General features: G+C 38.7%; 1 protein-coding gene across 1 annotated transcript; it reads left to right on the plus strand.

The window, feature by feature from the left end:
• Positions 1-2439: 2439 nt before the first annotated feature.
• LOC129778304 (serine/threonine-protein kinase/endoribonuclease IRE1) lies at positions 2440-19613 on the plus strand. The gene is made up of 4 exons (XM_055785116.1): positions 2440-2804; positions 3106-3661; positions 16124-16346; positions 16403-19613. The coding sequence occupies exons 1-4, from the start codon at positions 2709-2711 to the stop codon at positions 18711-18713; spliced, it is 3186 nt and encodes a 1061-aa protein (XP_055641091.1). The 5' UTR covers positions 2440-2708; the 3' UTR covers positions 18714-19613.
• Positions 19614-22163: the final 2550 nt, after the last annotated feature.

Genomic DNA, 22163 nt, shown 5'->3' on the forward strand with positions numbered 1-22163 from the left:
ATTATTTTGTTGATGTATACTCAATTTTGGGTTAAAAATTAAATTAGATTTTGGTAGTTTTAAAGGCAAAACTATATATTTTCAATATCGTGTATTCTTTCATATCCGCGTAACATTCATATACTTCCTGATTATCAGAAAAAAATCTGGGGGAAGCCGGAACGATCCATGAATTAGGTAAACATAAAATCTAACAGTGAGGGCAAGTTGAGAAAAAGGTTTTTTCGTTGCTTTCAATCCATTGTTTGGCCTATTGCGTGTACGTGTTATCGTGATTGTTTGTATGATTGATTATTAGTGAAAATCGCTGCTGATTTTTTTTTCTTTGAATGAACATTATGAAATATGATCTTACATGGAACCTGTGTGTTGTCCAAACAGAAAATATGAAAAATTGCACATATTTTGTGCGCATCAAATTATTACATATACTTTTGTCGGCCGATAAACATATTTTCACATACAGTTTGCGAGTTTAAAGAAGAAGCAGCTTATCTTTCCCCTTTAAATTTCAAAAATATAAATCCCATACGTACACTATCCAGTACAACGATATCAATTAATAGCTGTCTATTGATGTTGGGTTTCTGCTAACATTCTATGTTGTTCATAATACCGCTGAACGAAAGAGCAAAAGTACGGTTCAAAAGAACTGATTCACTTAGATGAACGGTTAGTGACTGAAGCGTTCATCAAGGTGAACTGTTTTGCCCATTTCTACAATGAACTGTTTGCTAAACTGAATCAGGGTTGAAGACATATTGCGCTGGATGGAACGGACGAATATAACGCTTGGAAAAAGCTATAAAGTAAAACGATATAGTCATTCACAAGCAGAATACATGCAACGAACGGTTTATTTTCTTAATATATGCTCAATTTTGAATTAAAAATCAGATTCTTTTTATCATTGCAATTAGATGAGATTTAAGAAATTTTAAAGGCAAGGCGGTAAATTTTCATTTTCATGTATTTCATTTTCAATTCATGTGTAATTTTTATATAATTTTGCTTGTCAGAAAAAATCCGGATTATGCTTCTTGTAGTGGAAAATAAATTGAAAAAATGTATTTCGTTGCTTTCAATCCATTGTTTGGTTTATTCTATGTTGTTTGTGAAAATAGTAAAATGTGATTATTGGTTTTTTTTTCTCTGATGGAACCATTATTAAACATGATCTTTCATAAAGTCTAGGTTGAGTTACAACAGAAAATATGCTGCAAATAATTTTACATAATTGCGCAAATCAAAATATTACATACACCTCTGTGAGAAAGAAGTGAAACATATTTTTCATAAACACAGAAATTTTTGAAAATATATTTAAGAAACATGTTTTCATATACAATTTGCGACTTATAAAGAAGAATACCTTTTATTTCCTCACATCATTCGATGTTGTTTCTAATATCGTATTTACACCGAACGAAAGAGCGAAAGAACAGTTCAAAACAATTGGTTCACTTGAGTGAACGGTTAGCGACGGATTCGTCCATCGATGGAAACTGTTTTGCCCATCTCTAGTCACGGCTGAGATGAAATTTTGTTCACGTCATCGCGTCACTCGTGTATCTGAAAACTTAGGCGGCGGTGACACTGGATGGAGAAAAGTGGTCGTACGAATTGTATGCAATAGTGAAGCTAAACAATCACATTGAGTTGTATTGGTGTGGTTACATTGCTTCCCCCTTGCTTCGTTCGTATTCGTCAGCTTCTATCGAACAAAATTGTTTGTTTCTATTCGTACAATCAAATTTTCGTGCGTACTCCTATCCAAAGTAACCTTAGCCTTATTCCCCTTATTCCGGGCAGGAGGTACTAAAAAGAAATCAGCTGTAACTTATTGTCTGTGAGGGCAATTAGTGATCCCCGATTTTTGAAATTAATTGTTCATCAGCTAATCGAATAGTTTTCAGCAGTTCGTTATTCGATACGATTAATCGACCCAAATAATCGATTAATCGATTAATCGCAATACTGAGAGAAATAATCCGTCAGACTAATATTTCTCATTTGCTAGAAAGCCATATGGAAACAAAAATATGTTAATTCCACCTGAAAATCAATTATTATCCTTTACGCTCCCCTAAAGCCGTAAAGAATGCTCAATTCGCGTTGACGGCACTGAGCTTCGTTTATGAACTTACGGGAGCGTCAAAGATAATGATTGATTTTCAGGATAAAACTGCTACGGCCGTACGTTTTTTTCTCAGCGTTTGGATCGATTATTCGACGTAAATTATTCGTTCGCTTAGATTATTGGTTGTGCAGTATTCGTTCGATTAATAATCGATTTCTGTAGGAAGTATTCGATTAATCGATTAATCAAACGATTATCGGGGATCACTAAGGGCAATGACGACTCATGAGTTACCGAACTGTCAAAAATGCACGGACATATTTGCGCAACAAATCAACATACTTCTCACTCCATGTTGAACACTCAGTTGCTTCGGATGAAAGTTTTTCTAAACACAAGTGTTTTCTGCATAGTGAAATCTGGTTCGAATTTCATTGTTTATACCCCGATCTGTTGTAATGAACTGCAAGCATAAAAAAGAACGACAATCGGAATTTAGCGAAATATAGCACCTTAGAAATAATTTCCATACGGACAGACGAGGAATCTGAACATTTAATATTGTTTTCTAGACGTTTCATATGAGGGTGGATTGTGATTTGTGCTCAAAGTGTGTATTTCGCCGAAAATGATGAAATTACTGCTATATGGTCGGCAATTACACTTGCTTCTGTACATAATAATTGCTGCCGGATGTATCGGAGCTGCAAAACAACGAAATGAGGTGAGTACGGAAGTGATGGAGATGCACTGCAATTCGGCGTATGTATTGGGTTTTCCAGAGCCAGAATTGCTCTGTTGGCAACTTAGAATCTATAGATAAGGATTGGTCGGTTTAGAAGGTGTGATGGGGAGAAGAAGAGTGACAAAAAGTAGGCGTAAACACATTATCATTATCAATTTGAAATCTAAGAGGGTTTAGTATGAGAAAACATGAAATCAGATAATTGATGTTATTTTGAACAGAGTTCGATAGAACTGTCCAAAATAACTAATAATTGAAACCCTAAACCTTATTTTCGCAGGATTGCACCGCTGTTGCAAAAGATGAAGAAACACTACTGGTATTCTCTACATTGGGTGGCGGACTGACTGCCATCGATCCGCTGTCGGGCGAAACTCGGTGGTCCATTGCGGACGAACCTGCTATTAGAGTGCCGTCGTTGTCACAAATGAATCGACACTATTTGCCGGATCCAAGAGACGGGAGTTTGTACACGTATCGCAATCCCGAGGGAGGATTGAAAAAATTACCATACACCATTCCCCAACTGGTTGCCAGTGCGCCGTGTCGATCAAGCGATGGAATACTCTACTCGGGAAAGAAAAGTGACGATTGGTTCTTGATCGACCCGAAAACCGGACGGCGCGAGAGAGTGCTGGGCTTCGGTGCGCCTTTAGAGCGGGATAAGGCGGACTCGATTGGTTGGGCAACCTCGCGGGCAGTTTATCTTGGCCGAACTCAGTACACTGTCATGATGTACGACAGTATGTCATCCGATAGGGACTCGAGGCCTTGGAATGTTACTTTCTTCGATTACACATCACACACGATGGCGCCAGAATTGACGAAGGAATATGGTAAGTTTCAATATATATTTAACGAATTTAAGAAGATTGCAACATTGAATCAGTTAAAAGTTTGATATTCACTCCTATTGTCATGAATTTTTTAAAATGTTATTATAACGTGACGAGACAGACAATTAGATTCGATTGATGTGTTGTAAACTGTTTGCAGTTGTTCACGCTTCTCTTTCTACCGTAGTTCGATCGTAACCAATTGTGGGAAGATTACAACATGTGTCGCGATTCTCATGACTGCATTTCATTATCGGTATCGATTTCAAATGCTACTTAGACATGCTGAAGGATTCGTGTACTACGCAATATGAGTGTTATGATTTTTTTGAAATCGGTTCGATTCTTCGGGATTATTTCGAACGATAACTCGTATTATGAAGTGGTTTAGACAAAAAGAAGGATTAAGTAATTCTATATTTTCCGAAGAATAATTTCTTACTATTATTATTGTTTTACAAATAAAAATAATTGATTTGGTAATGCCGATTTGTGAAAAAATGTTAAGACGCATCCACATTACGCCAATCAACATCGTTCGGCTTTAGCCGCCCGGTAAAGCTGAATAAGACTATGTTCTCACTGCAGCGGGGCGTCAACGTGGCTTGAGCGGGTCGTGAGCGTGTTTCGCCACGATATTTCAATTCACTCCCATTGCAGCGTGCCAGCGGGCGTGTCTTCGGCGTGTTTTATGAAAATTGTCAATGTATGTGTGTGAGAAAGAATGACTTTTTGTTTTGTTTTGAAATATTCCAGCCGCGTAGACGTTTCCGGGTCAAGATCTCGACAACGAGACACGACAACGTATTTGCAATTAGTGTCTGGGCCAAGTCGAACATAATTACATAATTACAATATGAAACACGAAATATGAAATATGAGTTCATGTATTGAACGTCTGCCACATCAGAATGAATCCAAACAATAACAAACTAATTCGACTTTTTCTTATAGCGAATTCGTTTTTGTTAAGTTTCAATACTCTACTCGGCACTTTTTGGCACTGACTCAGTTTTAAAAACGAATTCGCTATTAATCTCGCACACAGGGATGCCAAGTGATTTTTTTCGCAAAGTATGGAAAATGTTAATAAAAAAAAGAAAATCAATTTAATTTTTCAACAACGTTTCTAAATAATATAATATTCATTCTGATTTATTGTCGTAATATCAACACTTTGATTTGAAAAACTGGGGTATAGTTAAGTTTACAGAACATAAAATGAGATTTTTGACAAAAATAGGGAAGATTTCATAGTATATCAAGCAAAATCCTTATTTGTGATATATGTTATTATACACACATACCACGCTATACTGGCGCTCTTTATACGGCACTAGCTGACCCGGCAAACTTCGTCCCGCCCAAAATTTGTTTTTGTTATCAATACCTTCAAACATTATATTGTGACCATTTGTGAGGAGAAACGGATTGTCAGGTGCAATGAATACCCATTTTAAAACAGAAATTATGAATGAAAATAAACCTTTTCGTATCAAATATGTAACTGACGCAATAGAGTAACGCGTTTTGTGCAAGTGGTGGAGAAATCATAAACAAAAATTATGTCTGATAATGATGTTATATTATAATAATGTGTACTAGCAGAAAAAAATGAGAAAATTTATATAAAAACTAGCTGACCCGGCGAACTTCGTCCCGTCCAAAATACTTTTTTTTGATATGAATTCTTTCAAACATTGACGTTTTGTTACTAAGCGAACCGCAGAACTCGCCATTGATTGATCTTGACCCTTTACATTTTTCTTTCATTGTGATTTTCCCATTACTTTTACCAACACGTCATTATAATACAGGTCGGACTCGATTATATACAGACTAGTGATGAAATGGATTGAAGTTTGGTCGGATACTGGATTTCGGGTACCCGCCAAGCATCGAGGTCGAATAGCCGATATTCCGGTAGCCGGATATTCGGCTCAATATTTGCGAAGAACTGGGAGAACCTGCATGTGTACAATAAGCAAGTAAAGGAATACATTTTAGAGAAATACACCCAGGTTTTTTTACGCAATTTTTTTTGCGCGGTTTTTTACGCGGATTTTCCAAAACCGCGTTCTTTGTACGCGGGTTTTTCCAATTAACGCGGTTTTTTTACGCGTTGTTCTTTACGAGGTACGTTTCCCCCGCAAAAAAAACCTGGATGTAAACATTTTTTTTACATAAAAATAATGAACGACAATCAAATTTTCGATTGAAATGAATATCCTTTGAGTGTCAAGTTTTCTGCAAAGAATTTCGAACATATTTTTTTTGTGAGTTTCGATTGAGCAGTCATCGAGTACAGTCGCATTCGTCGTGGCTCCGTGCTCTTGTATAAAGCGAAACAAAATGGGCGCTTTCGCTCTCATGTGCTTTGCGAGTGTAAAAAGGGAGAAGTTGTTTGGTGGTTTTTTACGAGATAAGTGAATTATAAGCTTCAGTTACGTAAAATTTCTAGTCGGATGTTCTAACGTTAAAAACGCCGCGTCCGCATTCGTTCATTCACTCTCCTTTTTTAGTGCCCTGCAATGTGTGCGTGTATGATGATTGTGCTGTTCTAATGGACACTTACAACACTTACAACGCAACACTTACACGAAAGTGATTGCGTCTGATATGGTCCAGTGCTATTATCACCGAGAAATGGATCATGCAAGACATCAAAAACAATCCAGCTAAGTTTCCTCACTGTTTATATATATATATATATATATATATATATATATATATATATATATATATATATATATATATATATATATATATATATATATATATATATATATATATATATATATATATATATATATATATATATATATATATATATATATATATATATATATATATATATATATATATATATATATATATATATATATATATATATATATATATATATATATATATATCTTTTCATCTGTTTATTCATTGTATGGTCAATGGTCAAAGGATTTTATATATTTAAGAAAAAAGCAAACAAAAAAAGCAGTTCTATCGGTTACCTTCTCAGGTTTCCCACTGTAAAATCTCCGCCAACGCGATTGTCTTCGATAAAAGGTACATACGATAAATACTACAACATTTACCCTTTGCGGTCGTCTGTCTGCTCTCAGCCACCATAGCAAGAATTCATACTAAATACTTTATTTAACGATGTAATAGTTTTCATTTTTTCTAAACGAATTTTAATGCCTTGTGAACTTTTCCACGAATATACAGGGTTTTCCATTTCGGGCTTCCGAAAGTATACAGCCCTGCGCTGACAACCGTTTGACATAGCTGTCAACCAAAGCGTCATATCGTTAGTTGAATGTCTGCCATTTTACAATATGGATCGTTTTAGCATCGCACAACGTGTTAGTTTTGTTAAATTATACTATAAAAATGATGAAAAACCGGCAAATGTTTTTCGAGCATTACGGACGGATTTTGGTCGTCATGGACGGCCTACAGAGCACACAATCGCTAATGTAGTGCGTAAATTCGAACAAACTGGATCCGTAGCGGATATTGTGAAACCTGTGCATCATCGTAATGTGCGTTCGGCCGAAAATATTGCTGCTGTTGCTGCCAGTGTGGAGAATGACCCGAATGTTTCGATTTCACGGCGTGCTCAGCAATTGGGCTTGTCAAACACATCATTGTGGCGAATTTTGCATTTGGACTTGCACCTACATCCATATAAAGTCCAACTGGTTCAAAAATTAGAGCGTGGTGACCATGGAATGCGTCGGGCATACGTCGATTGGGTGAACGAACAACAGCAGCAAAATGCTGAATTTTCTATGTGGTTATGTGAACACCCAAAATTTCCGTATATGGGCCTCAGAAAATCCACACGTGATTTTTGAGAGGCCATTGCATCCGCCAAAAGTCACTGTTTGATGCGCATTATGGTCTGGTGGAGTCATCGGGTCGTATTTCTTTGAAAATGAGGACGGCGAGACGGTAACTGTGAATGGTGAGCGCTATGGCCGCATGTTAACTGATTTTTTTGCCACAAATTGAAGATATGGATACGGATGACATGTGGTTTGAGCAGGACGGCGCCACGTGCCACACAACACGACCGAACATGGTCATATTGCGAACGAAATTTGAGGGACGCATAATTTCGCGTTTTGGTGATGCCAATTGGCCGTCCAGATCATGCGATTTGAACCCGCTAGACTTTTTTTTGTGGGGTTATGCGAAAGATCGTGTCTATGGCAACTCTCCGCAAACTCTTGAGCATTTGAAAGACAACATTCGTGAAGTTATGACCGAGATACCGCCCCATATGTGCCGAAAAGTCATCGAAGATTACCTGTTCCGGATCAAGGTGTGCGAGGAAGCCCTAGGTGGACATTTGAATGATGTTGTATTTCACACATAATGACATGAACCAAACTTTAATTTGAAATAAAAGTTTCATCGAAATTCGAATTCTAAGTGTGTTTTATTTCAATTTACTTTCGGAATTTTAAGCTGGAAAACCCCGTATAACAAAATCCCTTCCAACGGAAATTTCTGACCGATTTCCGAATATTCCGAATACTCCGACCGCAAATGGTTAATATAATATATAATATTATATAAAATGTATCAATTTTACAGGTTTTCCTTTTCAGGATACCTAAAGATAATCTATGCCGCGTTGTAACACATCAGGTTCTAGGGTTTTGTTTCGTCGAGTAGTCAATAGCTCGCATTTATACAATCACATCACTTACCGCAGTGAATCCTGATTTTTTTTAACCATTCCCACTAACAACCATCCCTTCCATGATAAACGCTAGGGAACCACGCTACAGAGGCGACCCTTCTGGCCTTCGGGCGGCGAATATCATACTAACATTCCTTCCCTTCCCCTGGAGACTGTAAGGACGTGGCCGGCGTTCGATTCCCGTTCTGGTCGGGAGATTTATCGTCAAAGAAAATTCTTCCGGCTTGCACTGTTGTCACGCGTATTCTAAAGCTTGCCACTCCAGAGTACATTCAAGGCGTGTTTTTCGGCATAGAAGTCTCAACCAAGTACTACTTATAAAAATGACGCAAGTAGTGCTACGTTGAGAAGGCAAAAGTTTCACTGGAACGTTAGTGCCATCCAAGAAGAAGAAGATCACCGAAAATTGCACAACGGGAATCTTTGTGCTATTTGGTTGGTTCAGGTCAATCACGGAGAGCAACTACGAATTGTACAGCTCAAGCTCAAGCTCAAGAATTTCGAACAAGTTTTTTTGTCTGAAAAGGATTTTCTATTACAATGTAAAGTTTGTTATAGATATTTTGAAATAATTGCAAAACTGGTCGATTAAAAGTAAGTATGTACTACGAATTTCAATTTATTTTCATTCGAGATTAAAAAACTTAGAACTGTTTTCAAAGAGGATAATTTGAGAAAAGGAACACTTACTCACCAATTAGATGACACAACAGTGGTGTTTCATGGAGCGATGAATTAGGCTCCTTTAGGCATTTGAAGAAATAACAAAAAATACAAGTTCTGATCTCTCATCTACAGGGTCTTTCAGATTAAATGCTCACGCAAAAAAAATCGAATAGTTCCTCGTAAATTTTTTTTTTGCTCCGTCGGTGGTAACACTGCATTCCCCACTTTGGGACGATAATATTCGGCTACTCGTTCAGTCTGATCGGATGGTTTTTAGTGTCAAGAGGTACAACTTACAAGACCGTGTATTTTTAGTGAAATCGTATTTTCGAGCAACCGAAGCCTTAATGAAACTTTGTCCTCTTATGGTAAGAATTTTTGACCTCGAAGATGAGGAGCGCCCCGGTGCACCAACAAAAAATTCGAAGATGAGGAATTGGAGAAGTTACTTGATGAAGATCCATGCCAGACACAAGAACTTGCAGAAATGTTGGTAGTAACATAACAAGCAATTTCACATGGTTTAGAACAACAAGGAATGATTTCAATGATTCAAAAACAAAGCAATTAGGTCCCATATGAGTTGAAGGTGAGAGACATTGAAAGGCGCTTTTTTACCTACGAAAAACTGCTTCAGCGACAGAAAAGACAAGGTTTCCTGCACCGAATCGTGACAGGTAACGAAAAGTGGATATCCATCAACATCAACCGCAAAACCGAATATTCACGGTTCCAAGCTTATGCTATCTATCTGGTGGGATCAGCTCGGAGTCATTTATTATGAGCTACTCAAACCAAATGAAATTATCACAGGAGAGTGTTACCGACAACAATTGATGCGTCTGAGCCGAGCCCTGAAGGACAAGAGGTCGCAATACGCCGATAGACACGACAAGGTGATTCTTCAACATGACAACGTTCGGCCCCATGCTGCAATTGGTGTCAAAAACTACCTGGAGAACATCAAATGTGAAATCTTACCCCACCCGCCGTATTCACCAGATATCGCTCCCTCCGATTACCATTTGTTTCGGTCGATGACACATTAGAGGTGGGCAAAATGGTTAATTTACCCACCGATACTCTTTCCAAAGGCGGCTCTTTTTTGAGCCGAGACTCTTTCCAGAAGCGGCTCTTTTTTAAGCCGAGACTCTTTTGGAGAGCGGCTTTTTTTGAACGGCGGCTCTTTTTTGAACAGTGGTTCATTTGTAAAGAACCGTGGATCGTACGCTCGTTCTGACGAACCGACTCAAATGATCGGATCGTCAGCGCTCGCCAATCTCTATGGCACAAGGCCTGGTTAAGCATCCAGTCGATGACTGGATTGCCCCTAAAGAGCAGTCCTTCTTTCAGCGTGGAATCCGTATTCTACCAGAAAGTTGAGTTTGCTTCCACATTGTAAAATACAGCTGGGAATGTGTTTGCACTTATGTCACTTATTAATCTTTCATTTTGAGCCCCTTTATTGTGTTAATGAGCTGTTTTGCTGTGATTTATCTTGTGTTAATGAGAAATTATTGATTTTTTTCTCTTATCCGGTCACTCCGGTATCCGACCGGAGAGCAGATGTTGGCCGGATAGGCCGGATATTGGATAGCTACCGGATATCCGTTTCATCCCTAATACAGACTCGATTATAAATGAGGGGCTTAGAATGCAAGGGATGTAAGTGATTTGATCGATTTCTCTTCATCAACTTTTTTCTTTCGTGAATAACTCAGCGCACAAAAACGTTCCAATTTGATCTTGCTATAGAAACCGATAATTGAGGTTCTGACCTATCGTCCACATTGTCAAATAAACTGGGAATGTGTTTGGAGTTAAGTTATGTTCAAAAGAGAAAGTCGATGAAGTTTCGATCAAGTCACTCACACCCCTCCCCTCATATGATTCGATTATATTCAATTTTAGACTCAATCATGTACAGTTTGAACAATAAATTTTCTTTTATAATTTAAATTTGACCTACTTCAACTAAAAATGTGATATTTCAACGTTAAGGTGAAATTTAATTGGCTATTATAAGTACAGTGGAGTAAAAATCGTATTTTTTTAAGATTTTGATTGAATTTTTACCAGGAATAGATTGCAACGAAAATGATAAAGATAGATGTTAGGTATCATAGAACAAATTATAGAACAATTTGAGAGCTTCAATCATTCAATAGAAATTAAAATTATTATCAATTTTTGGGTTTAATTTAATAATAACACTTTCAAAACCACTATTTTCAAGCTTTTCACTTCCAAAATGTTATTTAAATCCACTAATTTTAATTTAGATAAACAACAGAATCGTCCTACGTATCGTACTTTTTGAAGTTGAGTCAGTCCATATGCGTAGATTTTTTTTCATCAAATATTATCGTTTATCATCTCCTGAGAATTGGGCCGGTGGCTTCACTCGATTATCCCTAAGGTTAGCCTCAAACCATGGTTCAAAAGTCTGGACTTGAGTCGGGACTTTATTCGCACCTTCTCCCGACTCATGTCCAATCACTGTTCGTTAGACGCGCTACTCTTTCGTTTCAATCTAGCCGGCAGCAATATCTGCGTTTGTGGCCGAGGTTACCACGACATCGAACACGTTGTTTGGTCATGTGAGATGTATCTTGTTGCCAGATCGAATTTAGAGAACTCCCTTCGGGCTAGAGGAAGGCAGCCCAATGTGCCGGTGAGAGATGTGTTGGCTCGGTTAGACCTTGATTACATGTCCCAAATATATGTTTTCCTTAAATCTATCGATGTTCGTGTGTGATTATCCTTATATCCTTATACCCTCCATTTCTTCCTTTGTGAGTAATTGGTCCGCTTGCTATAAACAGGAGAATGAAATGTAAATTCACAACAGATGTACGAATAGATTCAAGAATTGAGTGTGTGTGATTATCAACATTGTAATAATTTCCTTATACCCCATCCTTTTCCTGAGAAAAATATGTCACCCTTCTAATCTCGAGTTCACCGCGAGTAATCGGTTTCCCACATTACTAACCATAGATTTAAGAAAATTGTTCATATATATAGTTTTAAAAATATATTTAAGATTTCGGCTCCTTTAAACTTATGTAACTGAGCCTGTAAAAATAAACGAATTTATAAAAAAAAAATCATCTCCTGAGAGATTATGTAGTTTCTGACTTTAAGAGGATAAATCAAAACTTAAATTCTTTTTTTTTATATTCGAGAAACGAAAATTTATGTATATAAAAAACTAATAAAAAAATTGTTTTGACTCGATTATATACAGGATTTGATTATCTTCTTCTTGAATGGCATTAACGTTCCCTGTGGAACTTTTGCCGTCTCAACGTATGCATTAATTAGCGTCATTTATTGATACTTAGTTGAGATTTCTTAAGTCAAATAACACGCCTTGAATGTATTCCGAGGGGCCAGCTCTAGAATACGCATGACCACAGTGCAAGACGACGGAAATTTTTTTGACGAAAAATCCCCGGCCAGAACGGGAATCGAACCCGAACACCCAACATGATAATGTGAGACGCTAACCACTCGGCCACGGGTGCACCACAGGATTTGATTATATACAGTGAAATAAAATAATCGAGTCCGCTCTGTATAAATTTATTTTCAGACACAACTTTCGTTCAAGATTCTTGATTCACTTGCAAATAACATGTTTCTTCGTTATATGGAGTACATGTTTGGCACAGAAAAATTAAATTTTCATCCATAATTTTTATTTTCAAAGCGCGTTATACCATCTGATTTATTGCCATTTTCGGTTCACACCAACGGAACACGAAGCTTATTTCCGCAAACGCGAAATCCAACTGGGCTAACAACGATGTCATTGTAGAACAATAGGGAATATTTGAAAATCCATTTCTACTTTCGAACAAAGATATATTTCTCCAGTACAAGCGTCGAATGGACTAACAACGCTTATCATGATGTAATTGTAGAATATATGGGAATTCAATTTTCCACGTTTTCCGACCTTCCTTCAGAGTTTTCCGATTTTTCTTTCCGCTCTATTGATATACGGGAAGAGACGAATACAACAAAATGAAGACGGCTTAAATCTGACAATCCCTTCCTAGGGTTTTGCGCTTACTAACTTGGCCTTCCATTTTATCTACATAATAAATGATTAAGTGGGGATGGATACTAAATGTTTAGGTAATTAAATACCATGAATGTAACATTTTAATTCAAATGCAACTCAAAACCACTCCTTTTCATTCTGAAGAAATTATCGTCATCCAACATTTCTGATACTGAGCTGCGTTGCAACAGATGGAACGTCCACATTACATTGTGTACATGGACGTCATGTCGATTCGAATGTGACGAACCGAACATGCCGCCCGGTACAGGTTGATCGGCATTATTCGGCATAACGTGGACGCGCCTTCAGTGATGACAGTTATTACTGAAACTCCTATGCGTATTAAACATAAGCTGTACTAGATTTTTTTTTTCAAAATCATGCGAAGGAAAATGTGAATAAATTAATATTCGCGAAATTATTCACAATCTTGCTTCACATTATATTTCGACGGTATTCCCGATGATGAAGGTAGAGTGTTAAAAGTACTGAGTGTGCATGATGCAAAAGTACTTTTTTATGAGAAGATAAGCGTCCCAAGGCAAATCACTGGCTTCCTGGAATCCATCAACGAAAGTCAGTCCCCTTCGGACTGCTGAATGGGAAAAGAAAACTGTAAAACTCTATCCTGCAAGCGAATGGCACGACTTACAGCGATTCAGTCGACACCGCGAACATACTAGGAGAATACTTCGCTGATCTGTCCTCAATTTCGGGATACGATTCGGAGTTCATACCACGACGAACAATGGACTCAATCAATCGATTTGTGGTTCCGAACGACCGGGTTAGAAAACCGGTCAACAAACACTTCTCCGTCGAAGAATTCACCGCCGCGCTGCGCTTCACCAAAGAGGAGTCTACTGGTCCCGGTGGTAGTCCCGGATCTGTAGAAGACGTACAACCGAATCTGGTTCTAAAGACATTGGTAGACTAGGGGGTAGACGGCAACCTGCTGGACTTTGAGCAAATCTTCGCGACAAACCGGATCTTTGAGGTAAAAGTTGTAAACACCAGTTCCGGGCGCCTCCAAGATGAAGCTGGTGTACCTCAAGGTTCCGTTTTAGCCGTCAGCGTCTTTCTGATAGCGATGAACAGCCTGCTCCGGGAACTACCGAAGGGAGTTTTCGTATTCACCTATGCGGACGACATCCTTTTGGTAGTGGTGGGGAACAAACACAGAGCCCTATGCATCAATATCCAGGCTGCCACAAATGTTATCGGTAAATGGGGTGTCGAACGAGGTTTTCGGCTTTCGGTGCAATAGAATACTCACATGGTAGTCTGCAGTCCCAAATACCAAGGTTGCAATTCGAGAGTCAAAATTTACAACGACCGCATCTCCCTCCGTAGAACACAGAATATCCTGGGAGTGGTGTTGAACTGAAACCTGAACTTCCGGCACCATTTCGACGAAATGAAGAAGAGCTATGTCACCAGGTTAAACCTCACGAAAACCACCGGATTCGATTCCCGTTCTGGTCGGTCAAAGAAATGACCTCCGACTTGCGCTGTGGTCACGCGTATTCTAGATCTTGCCACTCAGAATGACGTGTAATTTGGCATAGAAATCGCAATAAGGTCCTAAAAAAATGACGCAAGTAAGATTACGCTGAGACGGTTCCACTAGGAACTCCATTTAAAAAGAAGAAGAAGCCTCGGTATGTGCTGAAATAAGGGAACTTCCGTTTGGGCGCGGTGAAAGTGCGAGCTTCCACGCTAAAACCAGCCGAGGTAAGGAGACGAACCTGTCTTAACGAACGAAATCTTGCAGCAGGTGACACATTCCAACCTCCCACCGATAGCTAAACAGCTCTGGTTTGGAACTAATGACTGGAGGTTGCCGGTAATCCTAGTGAATAATATACTCAGGAACAACTTCCGAGCTGGAATGAGCTCTGTAGATCTGAAGCAAACCTTTGTAGAACTTGTCTCAAGAAAATATCACAACCATGAAATTTGCTACACGAACGGTTCCAAAGCGTTACAACGAGTTGGTTTCGGGTAAGCGATCATAATAAGGTTCTAATTTCCAACAAGAAACTCGTCGACATCTGCCAGTTGTTTTCGGTTGAAGCTGTCGGAATTTTTGAAGCTGCCGCTGTCCTCATGTGGGTCCCCGGTCATATTAGCATAGTCGGTGACGTTGTTCCTCCGGAGAATCAAAGGCTCCATAATCAGATTCGAAGAAGTGATTGCGATGGGGGAGCAGCGAATCCTATCCAAACTAAGAACCGGGCACTGCAAAATGTCACATAACCACAACAGGGGATCCTTTCTTTTTCTCTGTGACCTTTGCGAAGTCCGCAATTCGGTCGAACTCATCGCCTGTTTTTGCTCGAAGTACGAGAACCTCCGGAACTTTTACGGAATCAGCGGGAGCATTCGTGATGTGCTTGACGAAATTCGTTGACAGGTTTTTCACTGTGAGCGTATTATTCAGAATTTACTGAAATAAATGGTGTATTTGATGAAAAAATAATTTTTTTATTTTTCCTTTGTAAGTCTGTATAAAAAAATTTTCGCTGCACCAGAAACATGCATTCTTACATAACTAAAGGCACAATAAAATGAGCTTACAAGGCAGCGGCAAACAGTGTTTTTGGGATTAACGGGTAGTGGCAATTATATTGCCACCAACTTTTTCAGCTGTTTCAATAGTTTTTTCATGAAAAGTAAATATGTGTCCTTCCTCTTGTAAGGATTATGTTCTCTGTAGTTTGAGTCGATAGCTTGCCTAGCTTTCACGGCCTCATAAAGGGTTTAATTTGTGGAAACTCTCGTGATGATTTTTTGTCTATTGTATCATTATTATTTGCTTATTCATATCTGCATTTAAAAAAAGTTAAATAGGTTTATTGTAAGCGCACCTCGTGGCACTGTTATGTCCGTTTTTGCTGAGACGAACCAGACCAGAAGGCTTAAAGTCTCAAAAATAGAGAATAAAAGAAAGATAATCCATGGTTCAAAGTAAGGCTTTCAGTTTCCACACTCTTTTTTGTCTTTTCAGAGTTTCTTCATCTGACGAGTAGTTCGTCCGGCCTTACGGCAACTTTTGAGCAGAAAAAAGGAACTCCTCTTTGGCAGAAAGATCTGTCCAGCCCTATTGTAGCTGTTTTCCTTCTTGGTTCCGAGGGTTTGCTGAGTATTCCGTTTCAAACAGTGTCGGACGAAGTGCTGCAAGAAATTAACGAACGTGCCCAGGATGGAAATTTTGACAATTTGAAATTATTGTAAGTATTACTCCCTATCTCTGTGACATCTTATCTTTATCCTCTCCATTCAACAGTCCGGCTGTTTATGTGGGAGAAGTGTCCAACAATATGTACGTGATCCCTTCGCTGGTGGACAAAAACACTGCGACTCTCCCCTCGGAACCCACTGTTAACCTTCTCGGTGGTCCCAAATTGAAGGCAACCGGCGAACTTTCCGGTAAAGAATTAATTGCGACGGAAACCACCCGCATTCAGAATGATAACATTATCATTCTTGGTCACTACCAGCCTCCCAAAACTGACGACAGTTTAAAGTTGGATATTTCGCCTGCATCCCCGGCCAGATTTCATAAGGATGATCAGCTTTCGACCGTGCTCTTGGAGTTTAATGGAATATCAAAGAAGGTACAGGAAACAAAAACCATTGGAGTTCAAACAGAGGACAGTGAGCTGCGACTGAATGAAACTGTCATTAGGCGTGACATCAGTTTGAAGGGACTGATTGGAAGAATGGTTTTCGATGTGAAAACGTGGTTGGATAGTCAACCGAACAAGCTTCCGACGGTGATGTTTGTGGCACTGTTCGGAATTGTTGTGTTTGGTTTTTGGTATTTCCACATGCAGATGAAGGCTTTGCAAGAGCAGAGTCAAAATGGATCACAAACAAATTCAAACAGAAGCAGTGGTGGCACTTACGCTGAGCCAATCGATTTTGGTGATGGGGAAATACAGGTCGGGAAAATTGTTTTCAACACCCAGAATGTGTTGGGGAAAGGATGTGAGGGGACGTTTGTCTTCAGAGGATCGTTTGAGAAACGTGAAGTTGCCGTTAAGAGGATTTTGCCAGGTTGTTTCACACTAGCGGATCGGGAGGTCGCGCTATTGAGGGAGAGTGATGCACATGAGAATGTTGTGCGATATTTCTGCACCGAACAGGACCGACAGTTTAGGTATATTGCTGTGGAGCTATGCGCAGCCACTCTGCAAGATTATGTCGATGCAAAATCGGCCGATACCTTACAGAAACAGATTTCTGTGCTGGAAGTTCTTTATCAAGCTACAAATGGTCTTATGCATTTGCACTCATTGAACATTGTGCATCGAGATATCAAACCACAGAATATTCTTCTATCATTGCCGAATAATCAAAAGCGTGTTAAAGCCATGATATCAGATTTTGGTCTTTGTAAGAAACTAAATTATGGAAAAGCTAGTTTCTCACGGAGATCTGGAGTTACCGGTACTGATGGTTGGATTGCGCCAGAAATGCAGCGTGGACATCGCACTACAACTTCAGTTGATATTTTTTCACTCGGTTGTGTGTTCCACTACGTTATTACTAACGGACAACATCCGTTTGGTGATAATCTAAAACGACAAGCAAACATTCTGTCCGATGAATATGATCTTCGAACACTACACAAGGAAGGTGTGCCCAGTAAACTTTCAACCTTAGCAGAGGAGTTAATTGCGGATATGATTAGCACAGATCAGTCCGAGCGGCCACCTGCCGCTGCTATTCGCAATCATCCCTTGTTTTGGAGCAACGAACGAATTTTATCTTTTCTGCAAGATGTCAGTGATCGGGTTGAGAAGTTGGATATTCTCGTGGAACCTTTGCGAACGTTAGAGTGCAACGCACGGTTTGTTGTGCGGGAAGACTGGAGCTTACATCTGGATCAGGGAATCACAAATGACCTGCGCAAATACCGAGGCTATCAAGGTTATAGCGTAAGAGATTTGCTAAGGGCGTTGAGAAATAAAAAGCATCACTATCATGAACTGACGCCCGAGGTTCAACGAGTCCTTGGCTCGATACCTAATGATTTCACCCACTATTGGATCGATCGATTCCCTCGACTTGTTTCGCATACATATCATTCGCTAGTGGACCATTCGCATGAGCCAATCTTTCGGTCGTATTATGACGAGGTTGGCTACCGATTCACGAAACCTGCTTACTTCAGCGAGATAGGTAACGATAATTTCGATTTGATCCGGTACTATGAGGGGGCACAGAAAATGAAAGCTAGTCAAAGCCCCAAGCGGAAACCGATGCAGCAGGAAGCGGACTCGCCACAGAAAAGCACTCGTCGGGGAACATACAACTTCGGCAGATACGCTACGATGAGTACTTCGTTTATTTCTCGCGAGCAGATGATTGGTGGTAAGGCTGGTACGGAGACAGCTGATGGTAATAGAAGTCAAGAGGCAGAACCACCAGTAACTTTGGCGGACGGAGTAGAAAACGTCGATAAAGATGATTTTGTGAAGGTAAACTACAATAATCACAGAAAAAAGTCGAACGCCAATAATGCGAATGTGCGACGGAGAGAAAATGCTAAAATCACGTGGAATTTACAGGCAGCGCTGTTAGATGAGTAAGTTTTTGTTGTTGTAATTCATGTGTGTAACATAGTAGAATCGGTTCGGTCTCTATTTTTAAGAAGATTAATTCCTTTGAAATCACTAGGTTTTTTTTGTTCGACGATAAGATTTTTGTCTTGTATATAATTCTACAGTACAGTTTTATTATTTACTTCTTTCTCTAGCGCTTTGGGTGAATATGACGTATTTGGTACGTTATTCAAATGGAGACAATATTTAACATGTCCATGTTTACATGATTGAAAAATGAATGATTCAATAAATGAATTCATATGTAAAATTCACTGTTTTCAACTGCCAACAAAATTGAATGTTCTCCAAGCATTTTGTGAGAGTGCATTTGCACTCAAAGGGTTAGGCTGCTCTACCTCCAGTGCTACAACTCCAGTGAGTTGTACTCTCACCATGTGTTTAGAATATACTTATCTTGGAATTTTGGTAGGTTTCTTATTTTAAAGCCAAAAAACTATTATGTTTTACCGTAAGAATCATCCCCAAACCATTAATTGCCGATGTAACAATGTAATACATTGAACACTAGAGCTTCATTGAATGAATGCACCTGAAACGCATTGGTCGCTGCTGCAAAATATAATTGTGTTTTATACGCATGTCATACCCTCTCGGAAGCTGGAAAGACCACCAAGAGATGTAGGTTCAGAGAATGAAAACTAGGCACTGAAAATACACACACACGTGTAAACAAATATCTGTGATATCTTTGCTAAATAATTGAATTTTGAGATCGTAGCGTTACAGTTGTAAGTGGGTAATATAATTATGTTTCGGAATAGAAGTACAATTCAATACAACAAATACAATTCATCCAATCACAATAGATATGAAGACGATATTGTTTGAGTGTAAAATACAATACCATTTTAGTCATGTAATAGAATAAAGAATAGTTTGATAATAGTTCCATGAAGTTTATTATTACGGTCAATTGATGATGAACCTATATCAGAAGAGGCGTAACCGTTTTGCGTAGTCCATGTCTACTGTTTGTTAAAACCATGAAAGCCATCAGAAGTCGCAGGGTTTTCGGCTTCCGAAACGTTTGCTCAGTGTGCCGTTTTGTCGCTATTAATCAGTTACGGTAAGTTAATAAACACATCAACAACACCTCGTGTATAATGTTAGGTTGGGGAAAAAGTAATCCATTATTTTCTCGCTAGCTGGATTTAGTGATCAATATTTCGCGAAATATCGATCATACAATTTCGTTGTAAAGGTAACATTTCCAGTGAAAAAATATTTTTGCTGTTTTTTGTTTGTTTCATTCAGTTGTGAGTTACAGGGTGTTAACAATGGAAGTAAACAAAGAGAAAATTCGATACATCTTACACTTTTTCTTTTAAAAATGCGAAAACGCAAGCTTGGCCGCTGAAATTGTGAATGGTGTTAGTGGTGTCGATACTGTAACAGTGAAATACGTGCAATTTAATTTTTAATTTATTATTATTATTTTTTAAATAAAAAAAAATTGCATTACACTGAATTCAGATTTCTACAGTCAACAAATGGACCGTTTGAAGCTAGCGATTGATCGCAAACGTACAAAATATTCTCTAGAAATGTTTTGTATGGCAGAAAAACGTTTGTCGGGTCAGCTAGTTTATTATAATATTAGATAGGACGAACAAGAAAAAAAATCTTCACGCGATGGTCACTGAGACTGACAATTGCGTAAGAAAATAAATAAAATATGGTTTATCTTTGGATGTCGAAATGTGACTCAAATAAATCTTATCAAATAAATATCTTTGAGAGCTGAGTCCGACACTGATATTGTACAATTGCTTCCCGTTAAGTTCGCTTTCGTTGCCTTGTTACGGGCTCATTGAATGCGCAGCAATAACGGTACGGGGATCAATATGTTAAACATGTCTTCTCCATAATTGACCGCAAATTTTTAATTGTTTTCAACTCTGATAAGCCTATTCACAAGATGCCACAGAAACGTACACGGCTAGAAACAGTTTCAAATTCACTGTATGATTTGGAAGCGATTCTTGGAAGTCCCACTTCATGACTAACTGTAAAGTGCGCAACACAAACAACGTCTCGTCACCGTGAAGTCAACGTGAAGGAATGAAATGTCAAATATTCTCCCATAGAATTCGTATGGTAGCATTCACATACACAATCACCGGCAACTTTGACGTCGGCAAAATAAGTCCAAGAGAATAGTTGACGGGACGGTGACGGTGACGCTGCATGTGTAGTGCACTTAATACATCCAATGCAATATTGACGGCCTCCAAATGTCTACGGAGGGTTGGTATCTCTAGTAAAAGTTGGCTTTCCGGAATTTCGTAGTTGCCAGCCTGTGTCAAATCAACTTTTAAAGTTCGCTGTCATGTACTCATAACATATGTCGACCTTGAATTGCTTTGAAAAACTCGGGCGTTCATGTGATTTTCGATGAAAAAGACCAATCCACTTCAACATTTCCTTCTCCATCGTTGGTCCGGGTCCGGAAAGTCTTTAGCCTGGTTTGCTCATCTTATGAAGAGTTCTCTTTTCAGTAGAAAATTTTTGATCGTTGGATTTTAATAAAACCTTTTGAATAGCCATTTCGACAAGACTGTTCCTTTCAACAACGAGAAAAATTACCATTGCATTGAGTCGGATCACAATTTCGGTTTTTGAATCTTCTGCGCTAGATCTACTTAATGTAGTACAACGCATCAGAAGTACAGATAACACAGAAGTATTAAATCATAAACTGCTGATAGGGAGAACTGTGCACTTGATCCAGTATTTGTGTCGCACAAAACTCCAGTGGCTGTGATCAACCCTCTAATTGGATTCTCAGCACAGATTCAGCGTAAGACTACCGTTGACTTAGTAATCATTTGTTTAAAATTGCATCTAAAACAATTTCCAATAAATGGATGAATGGATATTTTATTTCCCTTGGAACAAACATAAATAATATTCCACAAGGTCTCTTTTTGACGTTTGACACTCAAATAACCAAGACGTGTTTATTACATCCGAAATATCTTTTTCGTGATATAAAAAATCATCATGGGAACGCCTAGTTAACTGTCCAAATGTGTGCGAAATAATATTTTACCCCTTGAGTGTATTGTCGGTTCATCACGGCAGCAAAAGAGAAACGAAGGCAGGTTGGCCAACCGACGTATTATACATCATGTATCAACCGCAGACCGATAGAGACTGAAATGAAATTTCATGCAGCTATCGCTATTTATAATTATTTAAATAGTTTGTTTTCGAAGCAGTTTGGAGCCATTGAAACATGTTTTTATTCCAGTAAGTAAAAAAACATCTCTCATAGACCTTTCATCTTTCGAATAATGTTATTTTCATACCACTTTGTTCATCCGGCAGAGAGATATAAACACTCAAAACCTTGTTCTCCGAACATAACCTCCTAGTTTTCGAGACTTCAAATTTACACGCCATTACAGAAAT

This window comes from Toxorhynchites rutilus, chromosome 3, assembly GCF_029784135.1.
Source record: "Toxorhynchites rutilus septentrionalis strain SRP chromosome 3, ASM2978413v1, whole genome shotgun sequence".
NCBI lineage: Eukaryota > Metazoa > Arthropoda > Insecta > Diptera > Culicidae > Toxorhynchites > Toxorhynchites rutilus.